The 20,948-nt window shown below is 43.0% G+C and overlaps 4 protein-coding genes across 5 annotated transcripts; 1 reads left to right on the top strand and 3 right to left on the bottom strand.

Moving 5' to 3' along the window:
- Positions 1 to 3,261: 3,261 nt before the first annotated feature.
- Positions 3,262 to 8,750, bottom strand: LOC120902411 (WD repeat-containing protein 19). Its single transcript, XM_040311130.1, has 11 exons — positions 8,224 to 8,750; positions 7,990 to 8,147; positions 7,209 to 7,931; positions 6,651 to 7,131; positions 6,446 to 6,574; positions 5,793 to 6,369; positions 5,423 to 5,705; positions 4,109 to 5,352; positions 3,749 to 4,035; positions 3,608 to 3,684; positions 3,262 to 3,541 (listed from the first exon to the last, which is right to left on the bottom strand). Exons 1-11 carry the CDS (start codon positions 8,236 to 8,238, stop codon positions 3,433 to 3,435), a joined length of 4,083 nt encoding a protein of 1,360 aa, XP_040167064.1. The 5' UTR covers positions 8,239 to 8,750; the 3' UTR covers positions 3,262 to 3,432.
- A 509-nt stretch (positions 8,751 to 9,259) lies between these two features.
- Positions 9,260 to 11,498, bottom strand: LOC120902412 (rab proteins geranylgeranyltransferase component A). Its single transcript, XM_040311131.1, has 3 exons — positions 11,291 to 11,498; positions 10,039 to 11,208; positions 9,260 to 9,966 (listed from the first exon to the last, which is right to left on the bottom strand). The coding sequence occupies exons 1-3, from the start codon at positions 11,337 to 11,339 to the stop codon at positions 9,419 to 9,421; spliced, it is 1,767 nt and encodes a 588-aa protein (XP_040167065.1). The 5' UTR covers positions 11,340 to 11,498; the 3' UTR covers positions 9,260 to 9,418.
- Positions 11,499 to 11,966: 468 nt separating this feature from the next.
- On the bottom strand, positions 11,967 to 15,898 carry LOC120902630 (valine--tRNA ligase). Of its 2 annotated transcripts, none has more exons than XM_040311513.1 (5): positions 15,767 to 15,898; positions 15,508 to 15,700; positions 15,117 to 15,284; positions 13,092 to 15,035; positions 11,967 to 13,016 (listed from the first exon to the last, which is right to left on the bottom strand). In XM_040311513.1, exons 2-5 carry the CDS (start codon positions 15,676 to 15,678, stop codon positions 12,162 to 12,164), a joined length of 3,138 nt encoding a protein of 1,045 aa, XP_040167447.1. In that variant the 5' UTR covers positions 15,679 to 15,700; positions 15,767 to 15,898; the 3' UTR covers positions 11,967 to 12,161. The 2 variants fall into 2 exon arrangements, with proteins under 2 accessions (XP_040167447.1, XP_040167445.1); XM_040311511.1 differs by having other exon boundaries at positions 13,092 to 15,038.
- A 1,396-nt stretch (positions 15,899 to 17,294) lies between these two features.
- On the top strand, positions 17,295 to 20,001 carry LOC120902884 (pyruvate dehydrogenase E1 component subunit beta, mitochondrial). Its single transcript, XM_040311962.1, has 6 exons — positions 17,295 to 17,666; positions 17,993 to 18,154; positions 18,228 to 18,414; positions 18,534 to 18,878; positions 18,976 to 19,056; positions 19,142 to 20,001. The coding sequence occupies exons 1-6, from the start codon at positions 17,484 to 17,486 to the stop codon at positions 19,243 to 19,245; spliced, it is 1,062 nt and encodes a 353-aa protein (XP_040167896.1). The 5' UTR covers positions 17,295 to 17,483; the 3' UTR covers positions 19,246 to 20,001.
- The last annotated feature ends 947 nt before the right edge of the window (positions 20,002 to 20,948 follow it).

A 20,948-nucleotide genomic window follows, 5' to 3' on the forward strand; every position in this document is an offset into this window, starting at 1 on the left:
AGTGCTTCAGAGCAAATTGACATTTCACGACTTGACATAACAATACTGGGGGCTCCGGTATTAAAATCGGTGAGGGCTGGAGGGGGTACAGAAAATTGTATGCGATTTGACATAACAATACTCAATGATGGCGCCCGGAAAACGCGCTAACAATTCACCTCCTTAATAAAGACACCTTGGACGAGACCACCTGATATTCATACACTTTGGGCTACACGCAGACAAAACACAGCAGTGAAGCAAAACATTTGACTAATCAATTGCGTCTGCGTAACTTCCAAAGTGACCAGACCTAACCTGGTAGGGTATTCTTTAGATGTTTTGCCATTTTTTGCCAACCCACAAAGTAGATTTTATAGAAAGAACGCCAAAATTAGGTTTGGATCACAAAGTTTACAAAAAAAATCCATATTTCAACCGATGATTTACAAAACAATCTGGTCACTCTGGTCATAAGAAAGCTTGTTAAGGCTCTGCTATACGTGGCGCAAACTACATAGGGGAAGGTAGGTAAAGACGGACACTGCGGGTAAGATGGACACTTCTCATAAATGCATCAAAATGGTAATTTTCGAAAAAATCAACAATGCAGCATCCTAACTTAATGTTGAACAACACATTTGAGAACATTTTTGGCAATATATATGCAAAATTGGTTAAATCAGCGAATAAAATAAACTTTCAATCATGAGCATCCTTGTGGATCTAATTTGACTACTACTTCTTCTTCTTCTTCTTCTTGCGAGAGGGGATGTATCCTCCTATGTTGTTCGAACGTTTGTTTGAAACAGCATATTCAGAGGCTTACTCTCTCTTGTGAAGACTTCGACTATCTAGTCATATGTCTGGTAAATAGGATGTTTCTATTTTTTGTTGTTGGTATTTGATAATTCTGATGACAGTAGGCATGTATGAGTTACTTCGTTTTAGTTTTTTTTTTTTAAATGTTTTGTTTGAATCGGTTGATTTTTGTGCATGCCATTTAGGTGGGGAAAAACAAATCTTGTTGGGTACTAATTTGAGTATCTTTCTCTGAATTGTATCCTTAATAGGATTTTTTTTTGTGTTTCACTTTTTTTACATTTTTGGTTTTGGTCTCCGTATATTCTGTATTTTCCGTATCGGTTGTGTCACCAACAGCGCTTGTGGCTAACTGTTCTGGATGTGTGATCTTCACTCTTTCTCCTTTGATGGAGATAAATGATGGGATGGGTGTTTCGATTAGCATGGTAGCTGCTCGGTTGCCATCCTTGATGCCTGCGAAAGGCGATGGGTTCTCCCAAAATAGGTCTTTGATATCCTGTATCTTGCCGTATTTGGACAGTTCCATTTTGAGCTCTTCATTAGAAATGTTCGACGAACAGTCTAAAATTTTTACAACTTTGGTGTTGTTATCCATTTTAAGGGGGATATTGTATATCACTCCCTCGCGTGTCATGCTTAATTTTGAATCAAACATTTCCACGAATTCACGTGCGTCTTCAGCTTTTTTCATTTGTATTACGGCTATACTCGCCGTATGTAGTAATTGAACATTCTCCAGTTTCTCTGGATTTAATTTCAATTTTTCAGTAAGGAACCTCAAGATTTCACCTCTATTTGGTTTTCTTTTTATATGGAAAAATTCTACCTTAAAGGTAGCACAATCACTGATCGCCATTTCAAAGACGGCGTGTTTTTAACGATTCACACTGACGTGTTTTCTGGTCGAGTTTCGAATCCGAACTGAATTTGACTACTACGGATCTTAAGCTCTACAATTTTTATTGTTTACATTTCCGGAAGTTTTATTTCATGAATGGGTTGTCGTGATCATTAATGAAAAAACTGGCGAAAGAACGAGGATAAAAGCAATACAAAATATTGTTTTCTGGTGGTTTAAACATTCTGACACCAAAGCGGGAAAGACGGACACCTTGTTGTAGGGAAAGATGGACACCAAATTTATTGATCATGAATAGATGAGAAATTCTATGGGATTACAAACATCAAATGTTGAATTGTGACATGGTGGAACATGGATTAAACTATTAACAAGTCCCTCAAAAATTACTGGGGTCGTGGTCTTTTCGCGTAGTAATTTCCTTAAAGGCAGTTCTAGACTGTTGTTCTGTAAGCCGGAGCAACGTCAGCTGTAAGTGCGCGATATTTCAAAAATGCTTTAGATTCTGCATTCTACGATATATTAGAAGCGGTGCCTACAATTTCTAAAACCACAGCTGAATGAATCGTCGTTGCAATAGGCCAAAAATTGGTTTATAAACGTACCAGGACGTGGAAAGCGATTGAATTTGTTAAAATACTGTAAAACTCTTCACTTTCCAACGTTTTCTACAGGTGTCCATCTTACCCTTCATGGTGTCCATCTTTTCCATATCAGGTGTCCGTCTTACCCAAACATTTCAAAACCGCACGAAAAAAATCATGTTTTTCATTCATGAAAAATACGCAAAAATCGATGGAAACTTAAAAGTTTCAACACATTTTCTGATAAAACATGAGTGTAAGATAATATATGCACATTTTCAAGATCGTTGCACTTATATATCCCTAGATTTTTACCATTTCCCTCAACGTGTCCGTCTTTACCTACCTTCCCCTATAGTGCATCTATGCACCAAGGAGCATCCAGACAGGAAACGTGTGCGTGATAGAGAGCGTTATAGCTGAAAATATGTTTATTCAATCCAGTTCAATATAAAATTATTAAAAAGTGCATATATTATGAGAAAAAGCTGTGTGGAAAAAAATCATTTACCTATTTTAACATAAATATTTCATGTTTCATAAATAAGATCATCCAATAATCAATTGTAAAAACTGTGAAGTCATTTATTTCCCAACAAATGTGTTACGTACAATAATTATTATTGTTTTTTATGTTTAAGAAAAAGAGGATGTGACCGTTGAAATAGTAAAACATAATAACGGCTATTAGTAGAGCCATTTTTTATAGTTGTTAAAACTAGAAAAAATGATTTAATTTTTAATTTGAACATTGCAGTTTATATTAGATTACGCATTATACAGTTTTAAGCCTCCAAATTTGCTGACTACCCGGATAGCCCGGTTGCCTAAAATATGATGTTATTTCGGTTGCCACTGGCAAAGTTAGTTCACTGTGATGAATAAAAATTAAATGAAATGAAATATTTAGATTAATAGACGTTTCTCAGCGTTTTTTGCAGTTAAATGTTCATTAAAAAAACTTCTTTGTAAAATGTATTACCGTTATCGTTTGCTTCTAGCGATTTAAAACGATTTTTCGTAGTTAGAGAAACATATATTCTCGGTTTCATGGTTTAGTTTTATACATATTATACATTTAAACTAGGTTGTGTACTTTTAAATAAAAGAAATTAAAAAAAAAACAAGGTACAAGAGCTACTAATATTAATTCAATTTTTCATCACAAATACATCATGTGAGATCTTAAGTACCAGCGTTAATGTAAGGTTGAATGTCATCTATATCTACCAGTCTTCCAGCATCTATTTCTTCTCCACACATTGCACATTGATTATTGGTTGTTTCGAGTATCCTGTAAAAACGGAGGCAAGAGCGAAATGAGTAATGGGCTGAATGTATAAGTAACAATAATAATTACTTTATAAATTCCACTTTCATTGCAGGAAAATCACACTCGGGGCATGCCGCTACTTCATCACGAACAATGTGCTGTCCCTAGAAAGCAAAATGTTTCCACTATTATTTCAATGAACTCATCTCACATTATGGAGGATAGTACCGTCGCAATACAAATTGGTAATGTTGTTTTGCACTGCCCGCAAACTATATGCATGTTAGGTAGCGGCGTCTCACAAACTGGACATGGGCTCGACTCTTGCTCGCCGTCATCCTCCAACTGTCCACGCGGAGCCTTTCTCACTATGGATTCAATTTTCTTGATGTATTTACTGTCGATCTGACTCCGATGTTCGGAGCGCATCAACATGACCGCGTACTCAAAGGCAGATTTTCGAAGCCCAGTTCTATGGCATTCTATGACGGTAGAGGTCAGAATAGGAACAACATCTGGAAAGATAAGGAAATGTTGGTTAAAATTGTGATACATACCTAGATCTCCCATGACTCCGCGTATACGTACGTGAGGGAAATTGAGAGATGTTGTTTGCGACCTGCAGCAATAACTTTGCTGCCAGTAAATGGTTTCCCCGTTTCACATGAATTCTGACCAATGTGTATCGGTGGAGTAGAGCGAGCGTCGTTTTCATATCCGTTGCAATGGCCAGATGGTTGCGTTTCAATTCTTGATACATAGAAAAGAGCAAGTCGTGGGCACTGCGATAGTTGCCGGCAATCTGCTCTTGATTGGCAATAATCATTGCTGCCTTTGCCGCCTCCTTGAACTGGCGTTTGGCCATATATAGCCGAAACAACAACTTTGGATCTTTCGGTACACCATCCGACTCTCCCAGCAGGTACTCAATTAGGACGTTGGACAATTTTTCGTCTCCTGCCGATGCTACGCAATCAATCGCTAGCGAGAGGGATGTATTTTCCTCATTTCCCACCGAAGCAGCTTTCAGTAGCAGTTTGAGTGCTTTGGAATATTCCTTCCCAAGGAAATAGTACTTGCCGGCTAATAGCGTGTACTTCTCAGTATCAAAATGTCCGCCCAATTGCAGAAAATCGCTCGGTTTCGCAGCAGCGCTCTGCTCTAGTACCTCTCCATAGTACACTATTTTGTTCTGCTTTTGGGCTATGCTGAATGCTTCCGTTATGCATCCGCACAGTATTAGAAACTGTATTGCAGATTCATAATCACCGTGTTGCTCAAAATATTTCGATAACATCTTGGAACCCTCTACCGATCGCGTCTCAAGCAAAATCTCCGAAGCCGAATGGGGATCGTCTAGGTGCTGTAGATATATTCGAACTACACCGTCCAGATCTCCGGCCAGCTGGTAACTATTGATTGCATCAGCGTAGTGGCCTTCAGCTTCTTTTGCTTTACCGTAAGCTGCATGTAATTTAAGGCTCACAACGTTGGGCAAGATATTGTCCACCTTTTTCCACTGTTTCAAGTTAATGAATATTTCCGCTGCCTTGTCCCAGTTTTCTCCCCTTTCCAGCATAGATGCTGCCTCAGCCATGTGCCCTGCTGCGACCATTGCTTCACCACAATCGTTGTACACTTGTTTGTCGTTTAGCTCCAGTGCCAGCTGAAGCCCGCGTCGCACATCGCCACATTTGATGCTCGTTCGAGCAATGCCGGCCTTGCAGAGCTTCACGTGCTGCTCGTGTTGCTGCTGTTTCGATTCCGGCGATCCTGTCTCAGTATGCTTAAGGCCACGCTCAAAGTTCATTAACGCTTCTGCGTGATTTCCTCTGTGAACAAAAACATTTTCGTCTTTACAATTGACACGAAAGTAAGCAGAACAATTTCCACAATGCTTACGTAAATTCCAATTGTGCTCCATATTCTCGCGCCAGAAAGGGTAGCTGTTCCGGAGCAAGCGTACTGGCCAATGCCATGGCTTGTTCCCATTGGAGTAGATCCCGGCACAACTCGAGCGCCTCGGACGGGTTGCCACTTTTAGCAAACAGTGTTTTAGCCTCCTCGATTTCGTTCCGAAGTACAGCACAAAAACCGGCCAGCGTGTTAAGGTCTTCGATTTGGCTGAGGTCCTCTAGCGCGTACACCATTGCAACGTCCCCAATGTTGCGAAAAACTTTCGTTGCTGTATAGGTTTGATAAACAAAAAAATATGCGGTAAACACTCACTCACTTGCTTCACAACAACCGGTTTTGTCGATTTCTTACTTACCAAATGATATGTTTAAATCTGCGATTGCGGCCATTCCTAGCTCCCTCCATTCGTCAATATCATTCATCAGTTTACATAATTCCCAGGCATCCGGGTACTTGCGCATGAGTTTCGTCGTACGTAGCTGCTCCTTCACATCCCGGCCCGGCTTGTTGGCGTGCGTGTCCAGTACGATCGAAGTTAGCTTTCCTCCGCTACCATGCAGGCACAGATCTCCATCGTAAAGCATGAGCGGTGTCTGTTCACTGATCAAACTTGTCGTACCGACCTTTTCAACCATCTTCCCTTTAACAGACACTCGCACAAATGCATACGTGGTGCATGTGTTTCGATCGTTGGCCACAAAAATGTGTGGCTGAGAATAGTCCCATAGTACACCGGTGCAATGTTTGGGGAAATCTGGTATTCTCAACGTTTCGTCACATGCGGCAATAAAAAGATAACCCTGACTGTGGTCGTCGATAAATACCAGCCGAGTGGCGTCAACGTCCGGATAAATTGCACGAATGCCAGCTTGATGGCGAAACTGCAACACCGTGGACCAGTTTTCAAGCGAAAAGTAAATAATATTTCCAAGCTGAAATTACAATAACAACACAAGGTTTATGACGAGCATTTCCGTAATTCATAACCGTCAACATTATTTCACTTACGTCTGTAGCAAAGCAAAGAAAATCATTCGTTAGCCCAAGGCACGTGATAACCGACTCTGCTATACCGCGTATTTCGTCGGGAAATATTTTTGGTTCTCGATTCTGCGATGTTTCGGTGGAAGATTCGATCTAAATGTAATGTTTAAAGTTATATTATTAACAGCTAATTATTACTAAACTCTTACCGCGACCTTCCATATCTTACCGTATGCAACATAATCTGTCCACCACAAAGAACAGCACAATATTCCGAGCTAAGAGCGACCTGTTTGATCTCCGACATGTACTCTCGATCACCAAGTAGTAGCGGAGTGTCAGTCATCGACCGGCCTAGATCGTAGAACCAAACGTGGTTGTTCATACCGCATGCCATGTGGTATGGACCGATCGTCAGGAAAGATGGTTCAATTTCCAGCGTTATAAGCACCGGTGGCGATTTCTGACGATCGGGCGTGTAGTGATAAATTGCAATCTCCGCCAAACTCGACAAAAGCGCTATCCGTGGTGGAGCAACGGCGTATAGGGAATGTAGCTTCGTTACAAACACGCAAATTGCTCCTTGTGACGTAGTAACACCAAGCAACTGGCCGTCGGCACTCCATTCGACGTGCTTTAGCGCTGCTTGGTCCGGTAAACTGAGAATCTTGACGGTTTCTTGTAGATTAGTCATGGAATGGATTTTTACACTATAAGTGGGAACGAAATGGTTAGATTCTGGCGGTTAGATTCATACCATTCGGGCATACTAATAACGCTTGCTTACTTGTTATCGCCGCAAGAAGCAATTAGCTCCAGCTCCTTGCATACTGCAATACTGTTGAGCGAATCGCGATGGTTCTTTACCTGCCATAGCTCCTGTCCTACCTCACGCGGGTGAGTCGAAATAGCTACAACATGACCAAGGCTAAATCCCAGCAGTATATACCCATCGGCAAACCATTTATGCTGCAGTAACGATCCGTAGCGCTGCTGAAACCCAAGCTCCGTAGGTGAGTCCGGCTCGGGCAAGTGGTAGAGAAAGAGTGTCCGTTTCCCCAATATCATACTGATCGTATTTTCTCCCGGAACACGTTCGTCCGTTTTCATTTCGGCAAAGTACATATCGCTCGGACAATCTCGCAGCTGGATCGACCGCAACGTGTCGCCCTCTTCGTTGCTGAGCGTAAGGTACTTGTCCTCACTGCCCAGAGCTAAAATATTCTCCGTCGACCATGCACCGCAGGTGATGCGTTTTGTGTGCTTGCCAAGTATCGGTATGCGTTTCGTGGAGATGTGATTGTAAATCGACAGGTTGCCGCGAGCCGTACCTACTGCAAGAATGGCTATCTTTTTGGACCATATTATACAGCTTGGTAGATCGCGAAGTCCTATGTCTACCGTTTGTTTTTTCTGCGAATTCGAATCCCAGATAATAAGCTGGTGCGAACTGGCCGTTATCATCGCTAGAACGTCACCATCCCGATCCCAGGCAAATCCAGCACATAGCCTAGAAAGTACAAGGAGGTTAGAATATTGGCTTCAAGTGAACCCACAACGCAGCATACCCTTGCAGTACAATCCGTTCCTGTAGTTGCCCCTGGCGGTTGTATATAGCCACTGTGCCATCGCTGCCGGTGCTAGCCAACAGTTGTGCCGAGGCGCCAGTTTGCCACAAGAAGTATACATCGCCTTGACCGTGCGGCTCCTCATGACGATAAAGAACCTATACCAAGCGTATAATGAACCCCGCTACGTTAATTGCCTGTCTAAAATTACCGGATATGCTGTGCACCAATTACCTTTTCGCTGCTCATTTTTATCTTTACGCTTAGTTGGAGATGATTCTAACACGGCTCTTTTTTGGTTCAACTATTTCGCAATATTAATCATATTTCTTAAAATTTAGTTGTTTAGCCGATACCGAACGAAAAAAGGTTGCGTATCCAGTCAGACTGAAAATATTCTGTTTACTTCGAACCATGAACATTGGGTTGCTATGGTAGCGATGTTCTGCTTGCCGAGCTGGACCGCCGATTGATTGATGAACTGAATGTACTTCTTGAAAAACGGCTCATTTGTCCGCTTAATTACTCACTGTAAACTTTTCAAATAACTATAATTACGTACAACAGATAACTTTAATTCACTATATAGTTTAGAAACACTTTCAAGTTGTTTATTGAATGAGCCGCTTTGTTTGAACGCCACCAAACAGGTGCAAGCCGAACACAAACAACAGGTAAACAGGTACAATCATTCGATTAACTTGACAGGTATCGCATCTGACATTTGGAAATTCAAAATCTCTACCTGTGATTAGGAAACTATTTGTTCGTTTTTATTTTCTGTCTTCTGCATCTGCTTGTAGAGGAAATAATGTGAATTAATAAACCCCATTGTGCCATAATTAACCCATTGTAAAAGAGCCATCTTTGCCTTTATGGTGATTATGTTGACACTGGGCTAGGAGAAACCCGTTTGTTTTCTGTTTTAAGTTCATTCTTCTAAACTCAAAGCAACTTAAAGAGTTCTTCTCACAAATACATTCTTTATATATAATCTGTCTATGATTTGGTGAAAGCAATTCCTAAATACATTCAAGAAAAAATGTATTACCAGACCATTCTTCCCTTCTCTAGCTCACACCTTCTAGTTACCTACCATATATCTCTTCTGTCTATTTGGAAAGTAGAAAAGCTAGCCATTTGATAGTGAGCTACAGCTCAAAGTAGTTGCCATTGTTTTGTCGCTGCAGAAGATATGTAGGTAGCAAAATGTACCATAAATAAATATTCTGTAGCACTAGTATCTATGTAATATAGAAACACGTTGTCAAATATTGCTCAAGCTCAAATGCTCACTTTATTTTTTTATATCGGCGATGCTGCGACGAAGCGATAGGATTTTTATATCTCCCACTTTATGTTAATAATGTTAAACAATGTGTATAGTTGGCAGTATATTTTTTTATCTCCCGACTATGGTCTTTTGCCATTACTTTTGCTCAGTGCACTCTTCCGCTTTATCGACGGCATCTTCCTTCGCTTCCTGCGCGTCGGTAGATTCAGATTCTAATTCACGACATTCACTCGCATTGTCAACCGGTTCGTTGCTGTCTTGGAGAGAGTCTCCCTGGTCCGGTACCGGCTCCTCCTCGCCGATGATAATCTCCTCTGGGTCTGGTGCTCTCGGCAGAAACTCCTCGTCGGGATAAATTTCGTGGAAAACTGTTTTAGCTTGCTCTATGCTTTGATCATAGTCTAGCTCGTGATATGGACCGCATACGAGGCGTACTCCCACAGGAAGCGATAAATTTGCATTTTCAGCGCATGCAAGGCAGCTGGGAATGTTAAAGTATGCTTCATAAAGTATGGTTGAAGAAGTATTTTCACGCTTAACGCTTTCCGATTCAGTGGCACTGGCATTTTCATTTGTGATTTCCGGTGCGGGCAGGTAATCCTTGCTGAGAATTTGTGCTACGTAGGGTTTCAGATCTTCTTCCGGGTTTTCCGTCACAGCCAATGTGGTCACGTGTATAAGATCTGTAAAAAAGTAATACAATAAAAAGCCATTCTGTAATGTTGATTTGAGTTAACAGTTTTTATAATGCTCACAAATTGCTTTGGGACAGGTTCCACTGGGATGGGACATCTGGAGTATGGTAGCACCTTCCTGATGATTGTTTGCGGGAGGAAGCTTCATGATTGCCACCCCACCCCCTCCCGGGTTTTGCGACGCACCACCCAAAGGCACATTGGTAAGGATGACGGCACGTGCCAAATTCCCACACAATTTCTGGGCTGCGCCTTCCGCCGGTGTACTTTTACTGAATACCGCACGCGACGTATACCCTTGCCCTACGACCAAACCCTTCGATGTAATGTTTTGTTTTCCACATTTAACTGAATCGTATTTGAGGCCTTCGTTGCACTGCTCAAAGTGTATGCCTTCCACAGCCTTATTCAAGCAATAGATTCCACCGAAAACGGCACACAGCCGGCAGAAGCACTGCGGTATCTCTCCGCACCCGTACACCGGGAAAAGGAACGGACTATTTCCATAGTGACCGAGACTCATGAGGAATTTTTTCACAGCCGCTATACCTTCCCGGCATGGCGTGCGAGCATTTCCCATCGCTATTGCACACAGCACGTAGTGGGTTAGGTTCGGTGTTAACTTGTGGCTTTGCAAGTGTTCCAGAAACGTTTTCCCGTCCAGTTCCTCCTTCGCTTCTGAATCCTCCTCGTACGTGACACAGCTCTGTAGGAATTTCATAAGGAGCCGTTTTTCAACCACATTCACCTCCTTATTGGTAAACACATCCGATCGTGAGCACGGCACCGTCGTAATGCGTCCATCCCAAACGGTGGCGACTCGGTCTAACGCACGAAATTCGGCGTAGCGGCAAATGTTGGACGATATCAAAAGTTCCACCATTGAACCACGCGCATAAAGTAGCTTTGGAACTAAGTCAATGTTAAACTTGCGAAACTCTTGCTCAATTTTTTCCCGGTTCCAACCATCTACATCGCCCTTTTCGGTGAAATTGTACCATTGCTCTTGGACGTTTCGTACCAATGTTGGTTGTGCTTGCAGTGGGAGAAAATTATTATTGATCGCCTCTACCGCGGTGGAAATTTGAGTTGCGCTCGAGTTAAGATACTTTCGAAATGCTTCCAAATTGAAAGAGGCCCAGTAACCACCGTAATAGTCATTCGTATCTAAATGCAAAACCGTTTTCCCAATGCGACTGGCTGCAGCCGCTATGATCGATTCCGTGAGGCCTACATGGAAAGAAAGGAGTCACACACGCAGAGTTAATTTGGTATCACAAACGCACTACGACTTGTTAGAGCGATGACTCACCCGTTCCGATTACAATTAAATCAAATTCTGTCGGTAAATCTTCTTCCATGGCTTTTGTTAACAGCGCACAAGTAAACTAAATTGGTACACCACAAATCGGCTTATTCCACAATAAATACGGAGAATAAATGTAAATATATTTTGTGCAGTATTTTTCCTCAGTACCGAAGGACAATAGATATGGAAATGCTATTTGATGTCAACAAAAATAATCATTCATCAGGTTAGACCATTAGTGACGAGGGTTGCTTTTGCCAATAAACGTCATTCTGTGTATATTTAAACTGTAGAAATATTGAAGCTGTAGTGTATTACCTAAAAAATGTGGGTAAATTGTTATTAAGAAATATTTTATCAAATTATGACATTTTTCTCTCTCAAAGACACAGTAACAATTGGCTAAGGCATAGTGTTTCATATTGATGAAATTAAACTAAAATGTGAGCACTGTTGTCACTTTCACAAGACGTCCGACATTCGACAAATTTCACGAAAGATTGAACGAAAGGTTAGCTTGCAGTGTTTATCTTGGCAAAATTGTCCTAGTTGTACGTTGTACGGTTTTTGTTTTGAATTTTATTCCTTACCCCTTTTTAAAATAATCCCAATTCCAATAGGTACCCACTTTCAGTTCCTTAATACGTTTTACATAGCAAAAAATAAAATTAACACATAATTTTGATAGTTACGAAAACAATCTTCATCATACTAATGATATTAGCGTTTATTGCCAGCGAGAAGTATAACATTCAGGTGATAAATCATCCTTTTATGTAACGATTGTTTATGAAGGGTAAACCGACTCCTTAATAATGTGCGCGATGCAGGTTGATTGTGAAAATAACGGCAGCACGTGCCAAATGCGCTTGGATTACATCAGTTTGAGTGTATCGATTGCTGAAGACAAACGTTCGATTTCTACCTTTGATTGGTCTAGCTTTTCGACGTTAGCTTTCCGCACATCTTCCGGCACTTTGTTCGCGTAGTTCGGAACAGCCATTGCTTGCTGCAACTTTGCAATCGTCTGTTGCAGGGCTTCCTGCTTCTTCGTCATCTTTTCGATCTCCTTGTCAACCTCGATCAGGCCTTTCAGCATAAGGTGCACCACACACTGACCGGAAATGGTCAGAATCGCGCAGCCTGCCGGAGGCACAGTGCCAAAGTGCACTTGCGAGAATGCCATCGTTTCCAGCTCGAGAGTGAACCGTTCCAGTGCGCTGCGTACTCCTTCATCGCTACAGATGAAGTATGCGTCGGTTTTGGTCTTGTTAGGAATATTGTAGTCGCTTCGTGCCGAACGTATGTCCCGAGCCGTTTTCTGCACGAATTCGAATCCTTTTTCGATCGATTCATCCTTCCAAGGGCTGTCGGTCTGCTCCGGATAAGATGCAACACAAATACTAGCAACCGTGGCAAAATCGCCCCTGGGCAGTCGTTGGTACAATTCCTCCGTAATAAAGGGCATGAAGGGTGAAAGCAATTTCAGACCCAAATTGAGACACGTGTACAGTGTGCGACGGGCGGATGCTTTCGCTGATTCATCATTCGTTTGGAAAACGGATTTCAAACACTCCAGGTAAACGTCGCATAAATCGTAAAGCCAGAAGTTGTAGCAAGCGTTTGTCGCCAGGGCAAACTCGTACTTTTCGAAACCCCGGTTTGCAGTTTCAATACACCCGGCAAGGCGTGATAGAATCCACCGGTCGAGGTTGCTTTCCAAACCATCCTGCAATTGTGAGAGAAACGTATGAAACGATTAAACCCAGCATTAACGTGCCCAACCACGCCTATGTAGACCTACCAGTGATGTGATGATGTCGTACTTCTCCGCTCCGGGGAAGTACATTAAGGCAAATTTCGTCGCGTTCCACAGCTTGTTGCAGAAGAAACGGTAGCCCTGTACGCGCTGAATATCCAGGTTAATGTCTCTCGCTTGAGTCATATACGCACAAAGCGCAAATCGAAGAGCGTCAGTGCCACACTCCGGTATACCGTTCGGATAGTCCTGTTTCTGTCCCGCCTTTGCTTTTTCGATCTCTCTCGGGTCCAGATTCGAGTCGTACAGTTGCTTATGCAATCCCTCGAGCGAGATACCCGTTATAACGTCCATCGGATCGATTACGTTACCGAGCGATTTGGACATCTTGCGCCCGTGAGCGTCGCGTACCATTGGGTGCAAGAATACCTCCTTGAACGGTAGCTTGCCAAGCAACGTTTGGCCAAAGAACACCATCCGGGCAACCCAGAAGAACAGAATATCATGACCAGTCTCCAACAATGTCGTAGGATAGAACAGCTTCAGATCGTCCGTATTGTCCGGCCAGCCAAACACGGAAAACGGGAACAAACCCGAACTGAACCATGTATCAAGCACATCTTCGTCCTGCTTCATGCTAATCAGCGCTTTATCCATCTTCAACGTGCTAGCTGCCTTTGAGAGTGCTTCTGCCTCCGTACGGCCAACAAACCACAGGTTTTCGTCGCTCAAATTTTTCGGTGCTTTTGCCGGATCCTTGAAAACCACTTGATAGGCCGGAATACGATGACCCCACCATAGCTGGCGAGAAACGCACCAGTCGCGGATTTCATCCATCCAGTGATACCAGATTTTCTTGTGCACATCCGGTGTGATTGCAAGCGCACCCGTGCGCACTGCTTCCGTCGCATTGGCAGCCATCTCGCTGCACTTAACGTACCATTGCGGTTTAATAAGCGGTTCCACAATGTCCTTCGATCGAGAGCAGACGGGTACCACCATCGGGTTATCTTTCGTGTCACGGTACAGACCTTTCTCTTGCAGAGCGACCAGAATGGCTTTGCGCGCATCAAACCGCTTCATGCCAGTGAAGCTTCTATAGTCACCCACAATAATTCCATCATCGGAGAAAATGGTTATAAACGGTAGATTGTGCCGTTTGCCAACGTCGTAATCATTCGGGTCGTGTGCGGGGGTTATCTTCACCGCTCCTGTTCCGAACGCCATTTCCACAAACTCGTCACATACGATGGGAAGCTTGCGATCGCAGAACGGATGCTGAACGAATTTACCATGCAGATGTTGGTACCGAGTGTCCTTGGGGTGCACGGCCACGGCCGTATCGCCGAGCATGGTTTCAACGCGTGTCGTTGCAACTACTATCTCATCGCTTTCGCTCCCAATCACTTTGTATGCGAAAGATACAAGCACACCAAACTCGACCTTGTCCGCGTACCCGGGAATGCTCAGCTGCGTACGACCGCTCACTTCTACCTTGTCTACCTCGATATCCGAGATAGCGGAGCGTAACGTGCATGACCAGTTCACCAGCCGGCTGCTTCGATAAATCATGCCCATCTCGTGCATCCGCACAAACGCCTCCGTGACGGCTTTGCACAGCTTTGGGTCCATTGTAAAGCAAGCGCGATCCCAATCGAACGACGAGCCCAGCTTCTTCAGCTGATGGTAGATGCGATCTCCCTTCTCGTTACGCCATTGCCAAATTTTGTCGATAAACTTTTCACGTCCCAAATCATGTCGCGTTTGTTTGTGCTCTCTCCAGAGCTTTTTCTCTACCACGACTTGCGTTGCAATTCCGGCATGGTCGCATCCCGGGACCCACAGAGTCGTGCGGCCCTTCATCCGATGCCACCGAGTAATAGCATCTTCGATGGCATTGGTCAACGCATGACCAAGATGCAACGAGCCAGTAACGTTCGGTGGCGGTATAACCATCACAAACTGTCCCTTCGGGTTGTTTAGCTTGCGCTGCTTGGATAGTAGACAGGAAAAAGCCCAATGAATAAAAACGATTATAGCAGGAATTTAACACAATTATATGACACTTACTCCATACTCAGGCTTGAAAAAGCCCTCCTTTTCCCACCAGCTGTACCATGCTGCTTCCACATATTGCGGACTGTAGGCGTCGGGGAATGGACCGGATAGATCTTTCTTCTCTCCCTCCTTGGTTGAACCAGAGTATACTGCAACAACCTTAGTTTCTTTTACTTTTTTCTAAAACGAAAAAATATTTTTAACATTGAATATTAGTAACTTTAAGAGTCAAATAGCAGAAGTATTGATACACAATGCAGCAAATAGATATACAGAACTGTCCACGCTGTATCCTTTCACTTTTGGGCTTTTGGACTTTCTAATTGACAGCATTGCAACGTACGTACGTGGGATATGTTAATAGTACCATTAGCATGATGCAATTTTCTGAAATGTAACGAACCTCAGTTTTTGGCTTTTCGGCTGCTTGCTGCTCTTGCTGTTGCTTTTTATTCAGCTTTTCCTGCAGTTTTGCCAGCTTGGCTGCCTTTTCTGCTTCTTTTTTCAACTGCTTTTCGGTTTTCACCGGGGCAGCAGCAGCCCCGTTGTCCTGACCGCCAGCCGGATTCGTCATAGTATTGCTGTAATAAGAATTTCTACACCTCGTATGAATAAATTATATAAACGACAATGGACTAATGTACTTCTTTTTAATTGCATACCTGCAAAAAGTAAGACAAAAACCAAATATTTGCTGGAATTAAATCAGATTTTTCGTTGATTGCAAAACAACTGACGTAGAATGGTAAAGGTAAGCAACCACGCGAGCGTGTATTTGACAGTGGTGTGTTGTCAATAACATCCCATGCAGTGTGGCCAGATTATTTTGGCGGATTTCGGTAGGAGCACCAACATTTTATCTGTAGTTTTCGGTAGGTTAAAACTCGAAACTCCAGGGGGGGGGGGGGGGAGTGGTAATGCGTAAAATGAAAGTACCATCTCACGAGAAAATGCATCCTTTATCTAGGATATGGATTAGATTTGGTTCAGCGGTTATACAAATGAAGATTTTTCTGAAGTGGCGATCTGAAAATTGGAATTCTAAGCCAAAGAAGGACTAAGATGTACATTTTTTTTCTCAGGGGTGGCAACTTCTTTTTCTCGGGCCTCGGGGTTTTATAGTTCAATAATTAAAAAAATTGAGATTTTTTCCTTCAAACCCTCATATATCGGTATTTCTGGTCACTTTGCCCACAGGTCAAGGCGAGCTTTTTGGCAGCCACCGTCGCAAAACCGTCGCAAAACGTCAAAACCGACGTCCAAGTACTGAAAACCGACGTCGCCAGCGAGGAAAACTCGCAACGATTTGGAGGCGCTGGCGACGGTCGTTTTTGACGTTTTGCGACGGTTATTGACCTTTCGAGCGAGCTTTTGCCCTGCGGACCAGCAATTTGTAGCAATTTGCCAATACACAACTAACCAATATGTTTATGTTAAGAGGGTGTACGAAAATCCGACGGAATCATAGTTGAACCAAATTCCCCAAATTTTCATTTATCATCCAATTCAGATCAGATAGTAGATGTTATTTGACCAAAAACGTTGATAAAAAACTCCATTACAAGGCGCATGTGTGCATATTTACATTGGCAGCCAGATACAGATTATAATGAATCAAATACTTAAACTGAAATTCCCAACCGATCATACCGGTATAGTTAATACAGTCAGCATGTAGTTTTCACAATGTGAGTTCCAAATTGCTAAAATTCGCATTGTTGCATTGTTGTTACCGTGCAAAAATGGTTTTATCTATAGCAGGGGCCTCCAAACTTTTCAGCTCGCGGGCCGCATTGCTTCAAAAATAAATATGTTGAGGGCCATTTGACGCTAGCTTTAACTGATGAGTGAACGTGAACTCGTTTTTACAACAAAATACTAACGATACTTGTACAGTTTTGTGTTACTAAAGCTTGATTTTTGTATAAGTAAAGTAAAAAATACATTTTTATTTGAAAAAGTCATAATAACGTAATATTTATATTAACTCTGGCAAAGTCATCGTGGGCCGCATTATAAGCTCTTGAGGGCCGCATGCGGCCCGCGGGCCGTAGTTTGGAGACCCCTGATCTATAGCATTTGCATTTGCATTTGATAGGGCGCCGCCTCATAGGTAGGAAGTGTCTATAACCACCTTGGGTATGTCTGTCAAATGTGACGTCGATTGTGAAGTGTTTCGGTATGGTTGTGTTTGTGTTGAAAAATTGCAGACTGTGTGCAGTGTGTACGGTATTTCATAAGTCAAAAGCCGAATCGCGTAGTAAAACCGCTACGAACGACTGTTCCTTTCCGGTAATCGGGTACCTCTGTACAACTTCCATCCTCGATCAAGGGCGCAGTTGATAGCTGCGTTGTTCGAACTGTAACTTCGACATTGCTATGATGCTCGCTTCCGCCGTACGTAATTTGTCCCGTCGGTCATTCTCGACCTCCAAAGCGGTTTCGGCCCAGCAGTTGACCGTCCGCGATGCCCTTAACGCAGCGCTCGACGAGGAAATGGAGAGGGACGAGAAAGTGTTCCTGCTCGGTGAAGAAGTGGCCCAGTATGATGGTGCGTACAAGGTAAGAAATTGGACGTGGAGCACAACCAGCCGCTGGTCTCCCTAAGATAAAGATGGTCTCCGATTACGTAAACATCTCTAGTGACAATCCGACGTGTAGTGGTAATAAAAAAAGAATAACACAACTTGAGGGCAAAGAGGGGTCATGATGTTCACGAGCAAAAAATCAAAATAATACATGAACATAAGCAAAGGTTATCTAATCCATCAAGAGCAAGTCAATGCACAAAGCTTTCTTTTCACTTTGCTGTGCATCGGGTGCAAGGGGGTTACTATGAATGTCACGGATTCTGATGCTGGTGTTTGTTTACATTCTGATCTTGGCAGGTTTCCCGCGGACTATGGAAGAAGTACGGCGATAAGCGAGTAATCGATACTCCGATTACGGAAATGGGATTTGCCGGTATTGCCGTTGGCGCAGCAATGGCCGGACTACGCCCGGTCTGCGAATTCATGACATTCAACTTTTCGATGCAGGCCATCGATCATGTACGGATGCAACTATTAGCACAACACGATGGCAAACGAGAATCTAATTAGGTGACTGTTCTCTCTTTTGCAGGTTATAAACTCGGCAGCCAAAACATTCTACATGTCTGCTGGTACGGTTAACGTGCCGATTGTGTTCCGCGGTCCTAATGGAGCAGCGGCAGGTGTAGCGGCTCAGCATTCGCAATGTTTTGGTGCCTGGTATTCGCACTGTCCGGGCCTGAAAGTTGTATCGCCCTATGATAGCGAAGATGCGAAAGGTGTGTTAGTTAGATAGATGTTTTAGTTTCCCAAGCGACATGTACTGGTTTCATAGTTCATTCGAAGGATGTGTTTTCATAACTTTTCCTACTATTTCGTACTGTTTTCTTGCCTACAGGTTTGCTGAAGGCTGCCATTCGCGACCCAGATCCGGTTGTTGTACTGGAAAACGAAATGGTGTACGGTGTGAGCTATCCTGTTTCGGATCAAGTTTTGGACAAGAACTTTGTGCTGCCGATTGGCAAGGCCAAGATAATGCGCCCTGGCAAGCACATCACCCTTGTGGCTCACTCAAAGTCCGTCGAAACCGCCATGCTGGCAGCCAACGAACTAGCGGGCAAAGGTATTGAAGCAGAAGTCATTAACCTACGATCACTGCGTCCATTGGACTCGGAAACTATTTTCAAGTCCGTACAAAAGACTCACCATCTCGTAACGGTAGAGCAAGGATGGCCCCAGGGTGGTAAGTATTGTTGGTTTTAATATCATTGCTTTCATTTTATTGAATCATTATTTCCCCTTTAACACATTTACTATATTCGTGTTTCTTCCTTTGTCAGGCATTGGTTCAGAAATTTGTGCACGTATCATGGAGCACGAGACATTCTTCCACCTGGACGCTCCGATATGGCGTGTAACTGGTAAGTAACATACGTAAATTATAACGACTATACTGACCTCCCTAGAAATCGTGCTGAAATATTGGTTTTTCTTATTTATCTCCAGGCGCCGACGTCCCTATGCCTTACGCTAAGACTCTTGAAGCTGCTGCTCTTCCACAAGTACCTGATGTTGTCACTGCCGTTAATAAGGTGCTAGGTGTGAAGTAAATCTCAATCCTATCCATTCAATAACGTGTTCTTCGCGGCTTAGAAAAAAAGATAAATGAAAAGAGGTTAAAGATGATTTCGATGATACGATGCATATTAAAGTTCGATTGGCAACGATATTCAGGTGATTAGTTTTGGCTTAATTCTGTTGTTTTTAAAGCATTGCAGTTTTTTTTCGTTTGGAATTTGAATCTTTAAGATGTTGCAAAATGTCTACATTGCTCGCGCCGTAAATAGCAAACTGTGTATTTCATATGAGTCTTTTGAAGACTTAGGATAAGATATGTGAGAGACCGAAAAAAAACCTTGCTGAAACTATAATTTATTATAATTTGATAGAGATTTTAATTTTCCTACACATCACAATATGCCAAGGGCATTTCACAGTCGATGCAGCCATATACGAGACGTGTAGTCTTTACAAAAAGAAATACTAGTATGCTTCATTGCATTGGGAATCTTTTTTCTAGAAACTCACTCATAAGCCAGCTAGCTATATGCCGCCCAAGAATATAACGATCCATTATTCCATCAAAAGAAATAAGGTAGCAGCGGACAACAAATTGTAAATAAACTAGCTACGTTACACTATCGAGCTGTTGAATGAACCCAAGATTGCATCTAAATTACGAACAAACAACACAACGCAGTACAACGGAAATGAAAAATCTCATCAACTGTTTCACTCGGTACGATGAATGCAATAGAAGTTATGACTAATAAATCTAGTTGAAAGATACTATGCTCAGGACTATATTTGTGTCGATTTGTGTATTTTTACTTTTTTTTATTTTATTACAGCTTGCATCCTTACTTGTCTGGAGCTACGATCGCTTTGCGGTCTTGGCTTGCCAATTAGTTCTCCCAGTCTTAATAGGGGACATCTCCATGCCTCCTTGCCACCTCAATTTGGGCCTATCACGTCCCCTTCGTCCTTATGGACGGCCGAAAAGAACATGCGTGCTGGATCGTAGAGTTCCTTGCGTATAGCATGGCTAGCTCACCGGATCCTGACAAGCTTGATATGCTGCACGACAGTAAGATCACCGCTCGTATAGCACATCGTTTTATCAGCAATTTTCTTATTCTGTCATTTGATACGTCGTGGTGGGAACAGTGATCAATCCATGGTGGTGCTTTAACAGGTACGTTTCAGATACAAGAGGGGAAGAGTTTTATGTGGTTCGTTATAGTTCTCTTATTTAATGGAGCACGTCGTCGTGACGTGGCAGGGTCAACAATTATTCTGCAGTATGCCTGGTCCCTGGCTGCAGCCTCCCATCCATGTAAACATGCGATCTCCGACAGGTCTTGCTATTTTCATAGCCGAATTGGGGGTTCCTGTCGAACACCTTCTTGGTGGGGCATAAGTCCGACATACTCCTAACATGCCCCAGCCATCGTATCCTGCCAGCATTCGCCACCGTCAGAATACACAGCTCAACAAGCTCGTGGTTCATGATTTCGTTGTCCGAAGTAACGATCGTGCCAAGATAGCAGGACTCCTTTACTACCTCGAGATTGTCGCCGTCAACTAATACACTGCTTCCCAGATGGTCTGAGTCTCTGGCAACCAGGTACTTTGTCTTCGTCGCATTGATTCTCAATCCAATTCTTGCTGCTTCGCGTTTGAGTGAGGTGTACGCCTCACACGCCTTCCTTGTTATCCATGGAACATGATGTCGATGTCATCCGCGAAGCCA

This window comes from Anopheles arabiensis, chromosome 3 (genome assembly GCF_016920715.1).
Source record: "Anopheles arabiensis isolate DONGOLA chromosome 3, AaraD3, whole genome shotgun sequence".
NCBI classification, from domain to species: domain Eukaryota; kingdom Metazoa; phylum Arthropoda; class Insecta; order Diptera; family Culicidae; genus Anopheles; species Anopheles arabiensis.